The 17,121-nt window shown below is 61.9% G+C and overlaps 1 protein-coding gene across 5 annotated transcripts in view; it reads left to right on the top strand.

Moving 5' to 3' along the window:
* Nucleotides 1-17,121, top strand: part of RELT (RELT TNF receptor) — a 24,510-nt gene continuing 7,389 nt past the window's right edge. The window contains exons 1-10 of one of the 5 annotated variants that reach the window (XM_036119492.2): nt 2-157; nt 11,803-11,857; nt 12,772-12,846; nt 12,971-13,137; nt 13,345-13,424; nt 14,123-14,380; nt 15,624-15,704; nt 15,936-16,017; nt 16,178-16,435; nt 16,852-17,050. In XM_036119492.2, the coding sequence (XP_035975385.1) occupies nt 11,813-11,857; nt 12,772-12,846; nt 12,971-13,137; nt 13,345-13,424; nt 14,123-14,380; nt 15,624-15,704; nt 15,936-16,017; nt 16,178-16,435; nt 16,852-17,050 (1,245 nt within the window). In that variant the 5' untranslated portion in view covers nt 2-157; nt 11,803-11,812. Of the gene's footprint in view, nt 158-9,754; nt 9,903-11,802; nt 11,858-12,771; nt 12,847-12,970; nt 13,138-13,344; nt 13,425-14,063; nt 14,381-15,623; nt 15,705-15,935; nt 16,018-16,177; nt 16,436-16,851; nt 17,051-17,121 lie in introns of those variants that run through there. The other 4 variants (XM_078058525.1, XM_078058526.1, XM_078058528.1 and 1 more) reach the window with 4 other exon arrangements.

The raw sequence follows: 17,121 nt of genomic DNA on the forward strand, positions 1-17,121 counted from the left end.
GTGACGCGCGGGGGCGGGGCTGCGCACCTTCCCGGCCAGGCCGGCGATTCATTCAAAAGGCGCGCAACCTGCGCGGCCGCTCGTGCGCTCGCAGAGCCGGGCCCGGGGCTGCGCTTTTACCCTGGGGCCCTGCTGGGAGCTGCTGCGGGGCGGCCAGGTAAGGAGGGCGCGCGGGGCCTCAGCCTGGGGTGTGCTTCTCGCTGCCGGGGCTAGAGGGGTGCGAACCCGAGTGGCGCCCCTGCCTCCCCGCATCTCTGAGGAAGTTGGCCGGCGCGGCGGATGCCGCAGCCCCGGCCCAGAGCGCCCCCCCCCCGCCCCCGCGTCCTGTCCCGGCGTCTTCCGCGCACCGGTCCCCACCCGCCTCTGAGACCCATGCCCCGGGACCTGCGCGTCCTCCGGCCGCGACTCCAGGCCCGGCCGTGCGCGGTGGCGAAGCCGCGGCGGGACTTGCAGTTTGAGGAATCGGCGGGCCTCGGAGACGCCCCCGGCCCGGGAAACTTGGACCGAGACCAGGAACGGGTGCGGGACGGGACGGCGGCGGCGCGGGGTGGCCGAAAGGGGGGGTTCTGAACGGTGTCAGCCCGTGACTGTGGGTGACACGGCGCGTGAGGCGGCCCAGCCCTGGAGACCGTGTGGCCGGGACACTGAGCCACGGTGACGCCGGGGCCAAGCGGGAGACACAGAGGGGCTCTGTGTGTCTCTGACAGGCCGAGTGAGCGCGTGTGATTGTGTGAGAGAGACCCCAGGTCCCTGCGGGTGACCGTGACCCCAGCTTACTGTGAGTCCCCGGTCACTGAGTCTGTGTGTGGCCTGGGACGTGACCAAGGCAGGGCCAGAGCGCCTCCCTAATGCGAGTGAGTGTGAAATAGAGGGAGAGGAACCCCAAGTGACTGTGAGGACCAGCCGCCAAATCCCTGGAGCCATAGTGTGCTTGTTGGGTCAAGTATTGTCCGTGTGTGTGTGTGTGTGTGTGTCCGTGTCCGCGTCCGTCAGTCCGTGTGTACGGGCCTCAGGGGAATGAGTAAGAGGCCGAAAGAGGAGGGGCCTCAAACACCTGCCTGTAGATGGAGGGAGGAGGAGGAGGGGAGGCGAGGGGTCTCTCCAGAACTGTCCCCAAGAGGGCACCTCTCAGCATCTCCGTTTAGTCAGTGGGGGGGACCCAGAGTGACTTGCCCTGGAAGAGGGAGAGGAGGCCAAGCCTGGGTGGCATCTGGTGAGGTGACTGACATTTCTGGCAGCAGCTGGGGGGCTCTGAGGTAGCCTCAGGCTCCACCACCCAAACACACACACTCACACACTGAGGTCCCAGACGCCTGGCAAAGCTTTGTCCCCAGTAACCTGTATTCTCACTGGGCCCATCTTCCTCAGACCCTGCCCCAACTGGGCCTCAGTCTCCCCTTCTGCACACTGAGGTGTTGGGCTGTGAATGGACTGTGAATCATCACTTTGGGATCCTCTATTGTTTTTGGGTCAACTGCCTCTGTTCTCCCCTCCCTCCCTCCAGGCAGAAAGACTGCAGTGGGGGGTGGGGGCAGGCTGGCTGCTGGGGACACAGTGGCCCAGGGGCTGCTGGGGACAGGGATGGAAGTACGGCTCCTCAAACCAAGCCAGAATTCTGATCCATAGACATTGACTTCTCTGGCCTCGGTCTCCTTCAGTTCCCTTTGTGCGGGGAGAGGGGATACGGACTTGTTCCCCACGAGTGGTGTCTGATTTGGAGAGCTGGAGCAGGGCCCCTTCACCGTCTGGGCCAGACCCTATGAGGCTCCCATCTCCACAAGAGGGTCTGTTGGGTTCATGCAGAGTGGAATGGAAACTGGGCTCTCTAGACCAGGTGGGGTGAGGGGATACCTGCTAAAGGATCTGGAAGTTCTGTTCTCCTCTGAAAATGTTGGTTGCATTCTGCGTTGGGGCGAGGATAGAGGGTGCCAGGTGCTATGCTGAACACTTTATGGTGTACTCTTGCTGAATCCTCACAGTGGTTCTGAGATGTGACTATTTTTCAGAGAAGGAAACCGAGGCTCAGAGAAGCAAAGGGACTTGCCCAAGGTCATGCAGAGTCAGGACAGTGCCAGGATTAGAATTCAGGTTTTCTGCCCCCAAAACCCTGTGAGATGCTTGGAGAGGGCCACCCACCTTTCTAATATCTGTTCATGGCTTATCTAGGCTTCTCTCAAACCTGGGCTGACAAGCAAGGCCTTGTCAGAGTGTGCCTTTGTGAGTTCTGAGTGTGGTGTGTATTTGCACATGTCTGAAACATTGTGGGTGGGTCGGTTATGTGGTCTTCCTGTTCCTCCTCCTCTTCCCTTCCCACAGGTCTCACCCCTAGCCAGAGGTCACCAGAGAGGCCTGTCTCCTGTCTTCTAGAGCCTGCAACTGGTTTTGGGAGCATCCACATAGCTACAAAGAGGGTCAGGAGTCAGCAGCACAGCCCAGGCTCTGGGCGGGGGGTGGGGGGGGCAAGGATAGTTGAGAATCCCAGTTGACCTTCACCATACTGGAGAGGCTTTATTCCCCTATTCAGAGTTGCTCTAGGGGCACCTTCCCAAATCTCCCCACATGCTGTGGTGGGGGGCAGGCCAGGGGTGACCTTGAGCTTCTGCACCACGCTCTCAGTCCTTCAGTCTCTCTGTTCTTCCCAGAGGCCCCTGCTAGTTGTCACCACTGCTGCCGCTTGGCCGAGAGCTGGAGCTGGGGGGTCAGGGTGTCCCTCGGTCCTCTCTGGAATGACTGGAGCTGTGCTTCTTGGGGCTGATCAGAATAGCTATCTTGGTCTCCTGGGGCTGAGCCTGAGTTATTTCCATCCCCAGCAAACAGGGAAATAGCTCAGGGCCCAGGGAGGGGTTGGGAGAGGGGAAGGGTTAGCCTCCTCTTCCGGTCCTAGCCCTGATGGAGGCCCTCCCAGCCCTATCCTGTGCCCCGCCCAAGCTAGACCTTTCTGGGAACTTGGGCCTCCCAGGATGACAGTGGGCCCAGGCTGGGTTTCTACACATGGTCCCCGTTGGGACTCATCTGATAGTTGCCGGAGGGAGGTACCTGTGTTTGGCCAAGGAGGGGAGACTTTGAGGGGCAGTCAGCGCTCTGCCCCTGCTGGTAGGGTCAGCTTCCTTTTCCAGAGCGAGTGAGCGAGACTGAGGTTTGAGAAGGGCCGAGACTTACCCAAGGGCCCCAGAACCCTCTTATTCTGGCTCTCACCCTCCAGACAGGGCCCCTACCTACCTTCGGGGCTGCCACACATCCCCCGGCAGCCTGGATGTGGCCCAAGACACACCTTCACAAAATCACAGCTCCCTCTTACGTCCCGCTCTGGCCCAGACACCTGTGCTAGCCTCCTGCCTCCATTTCCAGTTCTTCCATGCCCCGTCAGAGCACCCTCCCTAGGGCCACTTACTTTTTTGCCTACACAATATAGTCCAGACTCCTCATCCTAGCCTCGACATTTCCTTCCAAGACCTTTTGAACTTTACATCTTCACCCTCATCTCTCCCTACCAGATGCCTCGGTTCGACTCTGCCTCTGCTTTTGCTGTCTCCTCTTTCTAGAACCCTCCTGGCCATTCAGGGTACATTCCCTTCACCCAGGAAGCCCTCCCAGCCCAATGTTAGTTTCTCCTCTTTGTTGTGGTCCACCTGCCAGGTGTCCCCCCTCACCTTTGGGAATAGACTCAGGTGTGGGGCACTCATGGGCATTGCATACCCAGCTGGGTAGGGCGGCCCCGGCCAGAAGCCTGCCCTCTCTTGCTGCCATATCTGTGCTGGCCAGGCCTCTTCCTGAGGAAGGGCAGCCACCGAGGGTCTACTCTGTGCTGGGTGGGATGCACAGGGAGGTTTGCACCCAGAGTCTCCGATGCTCCTGCGTGTGTGCTGGGAGCTTGGAGGCGAAGACTCATGGCCATCCTTTCTGTAGCGGCACATCTATCTGGTGCTTGCCATGGGCCCTCCTCAGACAAGACCCCCATTCTGGGCCAGCAGATTCCCTGCTGTGTGCCAGGCCCTGGGCTCAGGTCTCAACAGCACTGACAGAGGATCCCCTTCTTCCCCAAGCTGTTCATTGGGAAGCTGAGACTCAGGGCAGAGGGGAGCAGACCTAGTTTGAGTCCCACAGCCATGCTGCTGGAGCCTGGCACTCAAGATCTTGCCTTGCCCTGTCTCCACGCGGAGGCAAGGGCTGTCTGACAATTCTGGCGTCAGTTTCCACAGAAGGACCGTGCTGGCTACCTGCCTTGGGAGGGGGAAGTGGTGGGGCTGTTCAGCGCCTGGCCTGGCTGGATAAGGCCAGACTCCTGTATGGAGTCTTTGTATGGATCTTTTGCCTGAGATCAGCCAGCAAGGCCCATCTGGCCCCACCCCCATTCAGGATTCGGGGTGAGTGGGATGAGGTCTCTGGCTGAGCTCAGCACCCATTGTTTGCTGAGGCCCTGGGTGCCTGGGCCTGGTCCCAGTGCCACTGGCTGGGGTGACAAGGAGGACAGGAGGGAGCCAGTGCTGCATCCCTACTGTGTGCCCAGCCCTGGGATTAGGACCCCTGAGGCTCGCACATCTTTAGCGTCATGTCCTGAGGGTCAGCAGTCTCCTCCAGGTACAGGCAGGGAAAGGAGGGCCCAGAGAGGGGAAGGGACTTGCAAGACCCTAGTGTCACTGGGATCCTAACCCCGGTCTGTCTGCCTGGAAGGCCAGAGCTCTTTCCTGGGCCACCCTGGGAAAGATGAGAGCTCTATAAATAAACTGCCCATGTGGCCGTGAGCGTGTGCCCTGAGTACTTGGCACAGAGAGAGGGATGGAGGGGCCTCTGCAGCCAGTTAGAAGCAGGGTCTGACTGTGTGGGTGGAGAGAGAAGGAAGGAGGGCTTCCAGAAGGAAGGACCTAAGCTTGGGTCTGTATATTGTGGTCACTGTGAGAAGGAGCAATGAGTGGAGGGAGGGGCCTGGCCCTGCTCTGTGCCCAGCTTCCTGCATACGCTTGCCTGCCTGCCTGCCTGCCTGCCTTCCTCCAGGGAGATCCCGGGTGGCTGAAGGGGCCAGGAGAGGGGAGGGTCCGCCCAGACAGGGAGGCCGGGAAAGCTTCGTGCAGGAGGTGGCACCTGGGCTGAAGCCTGATTGTAAGAAGAGCCACTGTTCCCCTATGAACTCTGGATCCTCCAGCCAAGAGGTCAGCTGAACAAGCACAGCTCTCCCAAATTACAGGGGAGGAAACTGAGGCTTCGGGATGTGGGGCTGGGTCCTGACTGCGGCTTCGGCTGGTCGGGGAGCACGTGGGCGCAGGCTTACAGCAGCTGGGAAATGGGCCCCCGGAGCCATCCTGGGAGGCCGGGCTCCTCTCCTCGTGCTGCTGGGACTGACGTTGGGTTCCCTAAAGCACCCTTGCTTGCTCCGCAGGCCACTGGATGACCTTGCCTGGGTGCTGCTGAATTCTGAGCTTGGCTCTTGCTCTGGCCCTCGTGGGCTGTGGTGGGAACTGATGCTCGGGGGAGGGTCGTCAGGCCAGGCCCTGGTCAGCACTGTTTACAGGCTCCGCTTGTCCCCGCAGCCCCTGGAGGCAGGGGCCAGAGCCCTTGTTTGCAGAGGGCCCTGAAGCTCAGGGAGGGGAAGTAACTTGCCCAAGGTTCCAGAGCTGCTAAGCGACGAACCAGAGCCTGAACCCAGGATCGACTGCTCCGGAGCCCAACTTCCCGCCAGTGCTGACCCCTTTCCTCAGTGGCCGTTGGTTAGGGCCGCCTGACCTGGGATTGCTGGGGAGAGGGGTCTCTTTCCCCAGCACCCGAAGTCTAGAGGAGCCGGAGGACAGGGCCGGCTGGGCCTGCGGTCTCCCCTCAGTCTCTCGTGAAGCCTCTCTGCGCTTGGGGTGATGGGGTCAGGCCTGCATATTAGCGGTCAGTACCAGCTGTGCGGCTGGGGAAGAGGTAACTAGCACGAGTGGGTGGGCAGTGGGCTGTCCTCCAGCCCTCCCGGGCCCCTTGCCATCCTGTCCTGGGGCCGGGGAGACAGCCCAGGGCTGGCCCAGGCTCCCTGCGGGAGGCCCGGGGCGCTGAGCAGTCGGGTGTTGGGCCGCAGTGGGGCCTGCCGGAGCCTGGCGTGGCGAGGACAAGGGCTGCCTGCCCCCACTCCTGGGGGGTAAACCTTGTCTCCTTTGAGACCAAGTTGTTAGAGGGTACTCCTTAGCCTCTCTGAGCCTCAGTTTCCTCATTTGTGAAACCTGGGAGCCTGTCTTTGAGGCCTGCAATGGGAATGAGGCATGCAGTAAGTGAGGGGGTTTGAGGAGCCCCAGCTCTGCCCCAGAGATGACTGTGTGGTTTAGCACCCCCCTGCCCCAGCGCCAGCCCCAGCCCCAGACTCAGCTAGGGAAGGGGCGGGCTTTGCATCTGTCCCACACCAGACTGGGAGGAGCTGGGTCGGCCTAGTCTGGCCACCTCAGCCTTTTCTTTGTCTCAAGGGCCAATTAGCTCCCTCAGCCGCACCTGCCCACCTCATCTCCCCAAGCCCCCGAAAGTGCAGGCTGTGTGGCGGCCTGAAGTGAGGGCCAGAACCATGCTGAGCACCCCACGGGGGGGGGGGGGGAGGCAGGGAACAGCCGCTGTCTGGTGTGCCCTGGTGTAGGATTTGGGGTGCACAGGCATGGGGTCCTTACCCAAGGGTTGTGGCCTGGGAAACCATGGCTGCCCAAGGCCGGGGTGGGTTGGGGCTGCCCTTCTCACTGAGTGGCCCTGAGCTAGCCTCCGCACAGCTCTAGACCCCACCTGGCAGCAGCCTGAGGAGCTGGCCGCCCCCCGGAGACGTCCTCTTCCCAGCCTCCCCGGGGCTTCTTGCTTCTCCCCGGTGCTAGTGCCTTCTCCTGCAGGAGCTGGTGCAGACTGGGGCAGCATGCAGATGAGGATGGATGCGGGGAAGCCCCAGAGGCCCCAGAGGTCCCCGGGACGGGGGGTGGGCAGCACCTCCTCCCCGGGGCCCGCCGGCTGCTCTGTAATGGCCTCTCCATGAACCGCTTCTGTGGACCACTAGCTCCCTCTAGCCTCTGCCGTCAAGCTGACAGACCCTCGGAGAACATGCGCTACATGCCAGGGCCTAGGCTAGGCTCCAAGGTAAGGGGGCTCAGGAGTCAGGGGGGAGGGAGAATCAGCCAGACCTGGGCTCTGTCCCTGCATCACCACTCCCTGGCTCTGTGACCCATACAAGTGATCGCCTGTGGCCTCAGTTTACCTGGGTGTGAAACAGGGATGCTCATCTCTTCTGTAAGGTGTAGAGCAACCCAGACAGACCCCAAGGGAATGAGAGTCAGTTGCCTTCCCTGCGAGGGTGGAGGAAGGATGGCGAAGAGGCAGGCCTAGCTGCCCTCGCCGCCACCCACTGTGGACACTGCCCTACTTCAGCCCCAGTTGCCAGGGAACCACTGGGTTGCTTGCTAACCTGGATTTCTCTATTGATGGGCGGCCTTTGTCTTTCTGTCTCGGCCACTGCCAAGGAAGGCCTGTGTCCAGATGTGTTTCCAGGCAACTCTAGCCTCTGGAGGCTACAGGGAGGTCCACAGGCCCTAGGGCCCCTGGCTGGGAAACAGAAGTACCTGCCTCCCACCCCCTGCTCCACGTGGGGACCTGCCTCCCACCTCTGTCTCCCCAGTCCTGCCTCCTTGGCAGGCAGCCCAGGGAGCCCTCTGAGAGGCAAATTGTTCCATACCTCTCCCCCGCCTCCTAACCCTTCTCCCATAGGCCCCGAGGGCAGTGCAGGCTTCTCAGCTTGCATCCAAGTCTTGGTGTGACCTGGGCTCTGACCCCCTACCTTTCCAGACCTCTCTCCCTTCGTACACCCTCCTTCCTCCCAGATCCTCACCATGGCTAATCCAGCACCTCCTGCGTACCAGGCTCTGGGCCAAGCATTGTACGTAAATGGAGAAGCTTTCATACGTCACACCTGCCTGTCAAGTGTGTGCCGTTCCCCGCTCCGTAATTTACACATGGGGAAACTGAGGTATGGTGAATGCTTATTGAGGGGTGACTGTGCCAGGCCCTGTGCTGAATGTTTAAGGTGAAGTCTCTTGGCCTCACACCAGCCCTCTGTCTTGGTGGGAGAGGGGGTGTCCACAGCCACAGAGCCAGTGAAGAGCAGAGCAAGGCAGGCTGATTCTCCCCCAGGTTAGCTCAGGTGTTCAGATCCAGTTTCAAACCCCCCTGCCTAACTCCAGCCTCTGGGCCCTCCTAGCCTTGGCAGAAGCTATATACTCGCCTGATCCCTGTTCCCCATCCGTCCCCCTAGCTATCCCCAGTTCACTATATAGCTATCCACTCACCGGAGCCAGGCCCTGTGCTGAGCACTGGGCATGGAGTTTGTCGGGGGAGAGGCTGGGTAAACAGAATGGTTACATGCAGGATGATGAATGCATAAGGGGGGCTTCCAGGAGGAAGTGGCTTTGAGCTGAGCTCCGAAGGAAGAGTAGATGTTGGCCAGGTGATGGGAAGGTTTTCTGGGTGGAGGAAACAGCAGGTACCAGTGCCTCGGGGAGAGAGGCAAGCGTAGGGAGTGAAAGAAGCCCAGAATGGCTGGGGGGGGGGGGGCAGGGGCCAGATCCCAATGTTAAGATACCTAGGCTGTACTTGGGGCTGAACTGGAGGCCAAGGGCGAGGGGTGGTGGGTGACGTTTGGGAGGTGGGAGATCTTTGGGATACTGTGGAACTTCCGAGGGAGGCCAGGGTGAGCTTGGAGAGGGAGCCTGGAGAGGAGAGCCCCAGGCTGGGGCCTCGTGACCCCACCGAGCTGCAGCTCTGGGAAAGGGGAAGCTGCCCCCGGGGCTGGGTGCTGTCCCAGCTTCCTCTTTCTCTGAGGCCTCCAGGGCTGCACCTCCCTGGGGCTCCGCCGCCCTGGTCGTGGCTTCGCTAGCTGGTTTTCTTCCAGGGAATTTCTGGGTCTGATTGTTCGGGCATTTTTGGAGGTGGGGGTGGACTGCCTGTGAGGAAGCCCCCACCCCCACCCCAGCCTGTCCTGCAGAGGCTTCCTGCTCCAGACACTGCTGGGGGAGGGTTTTGCGGTAAATGAAACAGACACCCTGCCCTTGCTGCTGTCGGGGTCGGGGGGGGGGGGGGGTGAGGAGTGGGGAGCAGCATGAAACAAGTAAGCAAACAGATACTTAATTACAAACCTGGGCCTGAGGTGCAGAGGGAAAGAGGGGAGCGATGGGGGAGGAAATGACAGGACCGGCGTTAGGCTCATTACTTCCTGTAAACCTCAGCGCAGTCTTGCCCTGGGAGAGAACTATCCCCATCTTGCAGATGAGGTTACTGAGACCCAGCAAGGTGAAGCAGGGGCTCAGGTCCCATAGGGAGTTGGTGGCAATGGGGACAGGCCCAGGCTAGGAGGCTCCTTGGTGTGGGCCTTGGTCTGCCCGCCTGTGACAGTCTTCTTCCTGGGGGCCCTCTGGAGGCTTTGGAAGGTCACTGACTGCCTGGCCTTAGGACTAGGCAGAGGAGTAGGGGTGGAGACTTCACGGACACCCACCAGCCAAGGGGCTTTGATCCGAAGTTGCTTCTCAGTCAAGATTCCAAGATTCTAGGCTTAGATGCTGGAGGCCTTGGGGGGAAGGGGGCGCAGAGGGCGGTCAGAACAGCAGGTGTGTGCATGGAGGGGGTTCTGGGTGGCCGGCATGGGCTGCCTGCCTGGACAGGTCCATCGGGGGGCTCCGTCTGGCTGCAGGTGGGGGTTGGGGAGGGGGGCGGTTGTCAGCAGAGACTCTGGCGGCCAGACTGGAGTAAGTACCAGTTTGGGATAATTAGAAGGCACGTAATTAGAAGGCGTCAGGGCGCTAGGCGGCGGGTGTCTGTGAATGGGCCTGAGTGGGCCCTTGCTGGCTTGGAGTCTGGGCCTTTGGACCCCCGTTTTCCTCCTGGAAGTCTCGAGATCACAGCTCCCCATTTGCCTGGAGGTAAGCAGCTGCACAGCCCCTCCGTGTGGGCTCGGGTCACCCAGTGGGGGCCAGGCAGGGCCAGAGGTGGCACTGGGGCCCTCTCCTCTGGAGCTCTTGTGCCTCCTTTCACCCCTGCCCCAGCCGCTGTGGGGCCAGCCTGCAGCCTTGGGGCTCGTGGTCAAGTCTGTGGATTAGATCCTATGAAGAAGGATCTTCATGCGGAGAAGGGCTTGAGCGGGAGCTGGGCCTGGGTAGGGGAAGGGCCACTTTGGGCCAGAAACTGCAAAGGAAGACTTGTGACCAAGTCAGAGGAGGGGCCGGGCCGGGGGATGGGGCCGGGTATGCCGCTGGGTGGGAGCTGACTGCCAGGCTGTGGCCCGACCTTCTGTCCCGTTTTCCCCTGAGCTGGCCTTGGGCCCAAAGGCGCTGCCAGTGACCTGGAGAGTCCCCGGCTGTTGTGCCTGCAGCCCCTCCCCCTCCTCTGTGGTGTAATTCAAACCCCTGGCTGCCCCGCCGCCCGAGGGCGGGGAGGGGATCAGTTTCCTCGGGCTTCTTCCCTCCTGATGGGAAGGCCAGGCCACTGTAGGCCTGAGGGGCTCGCGTGGGGCCCGGGGTGGACTGCACACGGCGCTTCTCCCACCGGGCTCGCAGCATGGGGCTCCAGGTGGGGTCCCCTCACTCTGCTGGGGGCCCTGGGCCAGGGGCTTGGCCGCCCCTTAGGGGTTAGAAGCTGTGTGGCCTGTGGCGGAGGCCCGACAAATCCAGCTTCCTTCCCCTTCCTGAGCCTGAAGGCAGGCCTCCTGGAAATACGTGATGGGGACTCCCTCGTTCTGTCGCGGCCCCTTTTGTTGTCTAAACCAAATGCCCGATCCTACTCTTTCAACCTGTGTACTGGCTAGAGGCTTCTCTCCAGAGGACGCCATACCCGGAGCCTGGGTGCTCAACCTTAGGCCAGTGGCCATCTGCGCCCTCACCCTGCCTTACTGTTTGTTGGCACTCCCCACCATCTGGCAGGGGGACGTTCCCCATTCATCTGTTGGCCATTGGTCAACAGGGATGTAAGCTCCCTGAGGACAGGGACAGTGTCTGTCTTCTACTACTTGTGCTAAGGGCAGTAGTAGGTGACCAAGAGAGGACAGAAGGCTGAATGCTGGCCGCTAGGACAGCAGAAGGTCTGCTCCTGCCCCAGAGTCGCAGTCAGACCCACCCCAGTGTTGGACACATCCTTCCACATCCTTTGGCGGAGAAGACCGCCGGGTCGGGAATGGGACACGTAGGGGGACCAGGACTGTGATGGGGTGGGGTAGGGAGACATGCAGGAGCTTTGGGGAAAGGGAAATCTAGAGACGCTTCTGGAAAGAGAGGCCTTCGTGTTGGTCTTTGATGGCTGGGGGAAAGGGCCTTCCTTGGAGCAGAAACCGCAAAAGTGAAGGCAGAAAAGCAGGAAAGGCCAGGGCCCACAAGGAGGTCCAAGGGGTGGGAGCCTGGGAGCTAGAGATGAGGTGAGGGTCTGGGCATGAGAGGATGGCAGGCCCTCTCAGCCCAAACCGCCAGGACTGCTGCTGCAGGCTTCCTTCCTCCCAGGCCCCCCTGCCCCTGTCCCAGTGCACCTGGCTATTTATGGAAGGGGAAGGAAGCCCTTCCTCTTCCGGGAAGCCCCCCAAACCTGGCAGAGCCCTCTGTTCCCCCCTCTGCTGCCCTGGGAGGCTAGCCCCAGCCAGCGTACCCCCACCTCTACGCAGGTTTGCGGGCAAAGAGGGAGTGTGAGGAGTCTAGGCCAGACTACCCCAGCTTAGCCTGCCGCACAACACCTTGCCAACTGCCGTCTAGTCTTGTCCTGGAAGCAGTGCCGGGAGGGCAGACCACAGCTGCCTGCCCCCTCCCACCTCCTGCTGAGCCTCTCTTCCTTCCTTCCCAGGGGCCTGAGGATGAAGCTGAGCCCGCCACATTGGCCCCTGTCCTGCCTTTTTGTGGTGAGTTGGGGTTGGGATCCTGGTGCAGAGCCCTGTAGCCCAGCCCTCCATGCTCGGGGACCCCATGCCAGCAGCCATGCCAAGGTTGGTTACACAGCTTGGCAGGTGCTGGGAGCCAGATCTGGGGCCTGAGGAGGGCCCCAGAGCCTCCTGCGTGATATTCCCTCTGCCCTCCAGGGCAGCTGGCTTTACCCCGTGCCTGTTATCCCGAGCTGGGGCCAAATTGGAAGACAAGTTGCGGGGAGGATCTCCCCACAGCAGGAGGGATTCAGGGCAGGTAGTTCATTCTGGAATGGGGAGCAGAGGGACCTCTCAGTGGAATGTGCCTGGGGCTGCAAATTGAGATCCCTTCCTTGGGATGTATCCCGCCCTGTGTGGGTGCAGGAGTGTGAACTGGCTGGCTTTTTGTGGAGAGGTCACGGAGGATGTGGTCCCAAAGACTCTCTTGAGGGCCCAGAATAGGAAGCACCAGCTGCAGACTCGGCCCCCGGGATGATGAACAGGGGCTGGGGGGGTGGGGGGCACAGCAGCAGGAAGGGGGACAGTACTTGAGAGAGGAATTCGGAAGCCTTTCCTCTTTATCATTCTGGTTAGCTGGAATGGGTGTGACTCAGGGACCTGAGGGCTTGAGATCCTGATCTGGCCCTGTCTGGGGTTTTCCAGCACTTTCCAGAAGCGGATAGGGTTTTCTATCTAGGCCGCGGTGATGCCGCAGGTATGGGACAGGCAGGTTTTATTTGCAGCATGAGGGAGGGAGGTTAGAGAGTGTCCCTGAAACCTGGAGGCTGGCTCCGAGTGGTCAGTGGTCCCCACTCCCGGGGTATTAGGAAGTGGGGGGTGGGCAGATGGCCCCAGAGGTGCCACACCCCCGCACTTTCTGCTCTCTCAGTGTGTCCTGCCCGCTGTTCTTCCAGCTGCTGCCTTGGCCTCTGGCCTCTCCACTGTCAACGACCCCGTGGCAGTGCCCACCTGGGAAGGAGCCCAACCTGGTGAGCTTGCCGCGCCCATCCGCCCTGTCCTGGGAAGACTGCTGAGGACCAGGGGCGCATGCTCCAGACCTGGCTTCCCAGGGACCTGAGGCCTGGCTTTGTTCTCACCCTTTCCCTCCCACAGGACCTGGGGCAGGGCACATTATGCAGGTCCTGTCCCCCGGGCACTTTCTCTGCTTCGTGGGGCCCGGGCCCGTGCCAGGCCCACTCCCGCTGCAGCCCTCGAGGGAGGCTGGAGGCCCAGGCAGGCACAGCGACTCAAGACACACTATGTGGAGACTGCCAGCCTGGGTGAGCCATGGGGTGGGGCTTGAGGACTCGTGGCTAGCTGACCAGGACTTTGGGTCCTGGGGTCCCAGCCTCACCTCCCCCCCCCCCCGAGCAGGCCTCAGTCTTCCCGTCTGCGAAATGGGATGGGTCAGAACCAGTGAGTGTGCCTGGCAGGAGCCTCTCTTAAGGAGAGTTTTTGGGCCTCAGTGATGTCTCCTCTCCCTGCAGATGGGTTGCCACTTCGGGGGTCCCCCATGTCCCTTGTCATCCATGCTCCTGGACACCTCTGGGTACTCGCAGCTGCTCTGGTGAGTGAGCAATGGGGGCTAGGACTGGTGAGGGTGTGTATAGGAGGGGATCCAGTGAGCTTGAGCCCAGGGGCCCCCGCGGTGTCCATCCGGGACAGTGGGGCCCTCAACCCTGAGCCCAGGGAAGGGTGTGCAGCCAGAGGGTGTCTGGCAGGATGTGATCGGTTGTCCCACTGGCGGTGTGTCTGCTCACGTTGTTTCTGAGTGGCAGAGACCATCTAGCAGGTGGCGGCCACAGCTCGGGGGTCGGGGGCGCTGAGGGGCTCACATCCTTCCTGTCTCCTGTCCTCATCCCCTCAGACACGTGCAGATACGTGTGAGCACACACCCCTCTCACCTGTTGTCGGTCACTTTCTGAGGCAGCTCCCTCATGGACCCAGTCGTGGGGAGGCAGGAGCCGGGGCCCGTGTGCCCAGGCATGTGCTCGCGTGCTGTCTGTTCACCCCAGAGTGAGGGGGATGGACCACGGGGCTCAGGGTCTGGCTGTCCTGAGGCCTGAGGAGGCCTTGCTCTGGCTGACTGATAAGACGGCCAAAAACACGTGCTGGCGGGGAGCTGGCCGCTGCTTCCCCAGCATGATGGAGAGTGGGCGGTAGGCAGCTCCGACACCTTAGTGCCCCCCTCCCCCCTTTAACTCAGGCCCTGGGGCCTCTCTGCCTCCATCTTTCCTCCATGCCTCCATCCTCTGTGGTGCTCAGAGCGGGGACGGCGGGCCCGACGTGGCGTGGAGGTAGCAGCAGGGGCCACCCGCGCTGGGGACACGTGGCAGCCTGGGAACAGCACACGGGCAGGCGGCCCTGAGGAGACGGCGGCCCAGTACGCGGTTATTGCCATCGTGCCTGTCTTCTGCCTCATGGGGCTGCTGGGCATCCTGGTGTGTAACCTGCTCAAGCGGAAGGGCTACCACTGCACGGCCCACAAGGAGGTTGGGCCCGGCCCTGGAGGTGGAGGCAGCGGTGAGGCCTGGCCTGGCGTCTGGGTGGGGAGGCCAGAGGGCACAGACGAGCCCAGCCCAACTGAGCCGGGGGGCTGCGCAAGGGAACCTGTTGGCCTAGAGGGTCTGACGGGGAGGGGCCTGCAGAGGGCTAACCAGGGGGGCTTCCTGGAGGTGCAGCATGCAGAGGAGACCCTACAGAGTGACACAGTGGAATGAGAGGTGAAGTGGCCTGAGGTGGTCATAGGGGCAGAGCACAAGTCAAGTGGCTTCAGCAGGATTCGCACCCTGGGTGAGGCCCTGCCCAGCTGTAGGGGCCTGGACTCCTTGGGGGCTGCAGTTGTGTGTATGTGGTTCAAGGGTTGGAACGCGTTCTGGGAACTCAAGCTGACCTCTGACCTGAGCCACTGGCAGGGCAGTTGTGCTTGGCAGGCCCCATGAGGGGCTCGGGTTTCAGCTCCAGGCTGTGGTTTGAGTTAGGAGTCCTGGAACCAGAGGGAGAGATGTGTTCCTCACAACCCCACCCCAGGGCCCTGGGCCCCTTTCCTGCCCGCCCCCCCCCGCCCCGGTCCCTTGAAGGCCGGTAGGGCCGGGGTGCCCAGTGTGCATACACAACCCAATGAGCCTTGTGGCCAAGTCAGGATTGAAATGGTGCTTCCCATGCCTGTGCCCCAGGCTGCCTGGAGCTGGCCAGAGCCCTTCCCACCTCCTGACACTGCAGTCTAGAGGGGGCAGGAAGACGGCAGCTCAGGCCATTTTACCTGGGGCTGCACTTGTTTTCCTAGCCTAGGTCTTCCTTTAACTGCTGGCTGCTGCCTGGGTGCAAGGTCTAGGAGCTGTTTGCTGTGGGCCTCGGATTGGTCACGTGGCTCATTCTCATGCTCTTGAGGTTTGGGCCCTAATGGCCCTCAGTTATGTGGACAGGGTGGTGTGCAGGGAAATGTGATAAGCCTGGAATGGCAGAATTTGCCTGAGTTGTCAGGGGGTCTGGGCGGAAAGATAGTCCACAGCTCCCTGAAGCTGTGGAGGGGAGACAACAGGCCCCAGAAAAGCCTCCCCCCCACCCCCCCCACTCTGCAGGGAGCAGTGATAATGAGCTGAGGCCTGGGGGCCCCCAGTGCAGAAACACCCAGGCTTGCAGCACAACTCGTAGGGAGGCCTGGGGTGCCCTCTGCTGCCACATCTTGGTGTAGCTGTCAAGCCCGGAGGCTCCCCCAATGACCTCCCCCCCCCCCAGGATCACAGTTCTGGCTTTTTTCCCACAGGGATCAACCCCGCCTACAGGGCTGAAGATGCCAACGAGGACACCATTGGGGTCCTGGTCCGCCTGATCACAGAGAAGAAAGGTGAGGGGAAGGTCTGGCCCTTTGGCCAAGCCCGGGAGAGGATGGTCTCCTCCCAGAGCCTGAGGCAGCCATGGGGGTCAGAGTCCCACCCTGCTCTGCCCCTTTTCTTCTTGTTCTTGCCTGATGAGAGGTGGAGGGAGAGGTGCTAGGCCCCGGCTGGGGCGGGGGTGGAGGGCATGGGGAGCCCCCCCCGCCGGCCCGGAGCCAGGTTCTGACGGCCGCTGCCCACAGAGAATGCGGCGGCCCTGGAGGAGCTGCTCAAGGAGTATCACAGCAAACAGCTGGTGCAGACCAGCCACAGGCCTGGGCCCAGGTGAGTGCGCAGGTGCCCCAAGCCCGTACAGAATCAGCCTGCTTCCTGGGGGAGTCACCACTCGGGTGTGTTCACGGCACCCTGAGTGCCCTTCGCTACCGCCTGGGACCCCCTGGCACGGGCCTGCCCTGGTGACCGCGCCCACCTGTGCCCCGTGCAGGCTGCCGCTGGGCCCCCCCAGCACACCACACATCTGCCCGCATCGCCACCACCTCCACACCGTGCAGGGCCTGGCCTCGCTCTCCGGCCCCTGCTGCTCCCGCTGTAGCCAGAAGAAGTGGCCCGAGGTGCTGCTGTCCCCTGAGGCTGCAGCTGCCGCTGCCCCCACTCCCCAACTCCTACCCAACCCGGCCAGGGCTCCCAAGGCGGGGGCCAAGGCAGGACGCCAGGGCGAGATCACCATCTTGTCTGTGGGCAGGTGAGATGGGCACAGACGCAGGAGGGTCAGGGAGAGACGTTATACTCTGGGTGGGGGAGACGGGGCCCTATTTGAGCCCTGAACATCCCGTTCAGTGATGGCCCCTCTCTGGGCAGAAGGGGGGTGGGGTGGTCAGGGAGATGTCAGGTCTTCCCAGCTCTGCTGTGTCTCACACGAGCCCTTGGGCCCCAGCGCAGGGTCCTGGCCTCCGTCACACCTTGGGGCCCTCAGGCCAAAGGACTGTCTGCCTACAACCTAGGGCCGGGGTGCTGGGGGCTCATCTGTGGGTAGGAGGATATAGGACGGGCTCAGGCTCTGATCCATGAACTTGGTGTAGGACCCAGGCAGGTAATGTCCTTTCTATACCCAGGGTTCCCTCTTTAATGGGGGGATCATTGCACCACCACTCCTCACAGGTTCCGAGTGGCCCGAATTCCGGAGCAGCGGTCAAGTTCAGCAGTCTCTGAGGTGAAGACTATCACGGAGGCTGGGCCCTCGGGGGGTGACCTCCCTGATTCCCCACAACCCGGCCTCCCCACTGAGCAGCGGGCACTCCTGGCAAGTGGTGGAAGTCATACTAAGTGGCTGAAGCCCCCGGCAGAGAACACGTCTGAGGTGAGGCCCAGAGGGGGCAAGTATCTGTTGGCACTTGGACCAACCCGGACTTGCGGATGGGGTGGAGGTAC

The sequence above is a fragment of the Halichoerus grypus genome, chromosome 11, assembly GCF_964656455.1.
Source record: "Halichoerus grypus chromosome 11, mHalGry1.hap1.1, whole genome shotgun sequence".
Classification (NCBI taxonomy): domain Eukaryota; kingdom Metazoa; phylum Chordata; class Mammalia; order Carnivora; family Phocidae; genus Halichoerus; species Halichoerus grypus.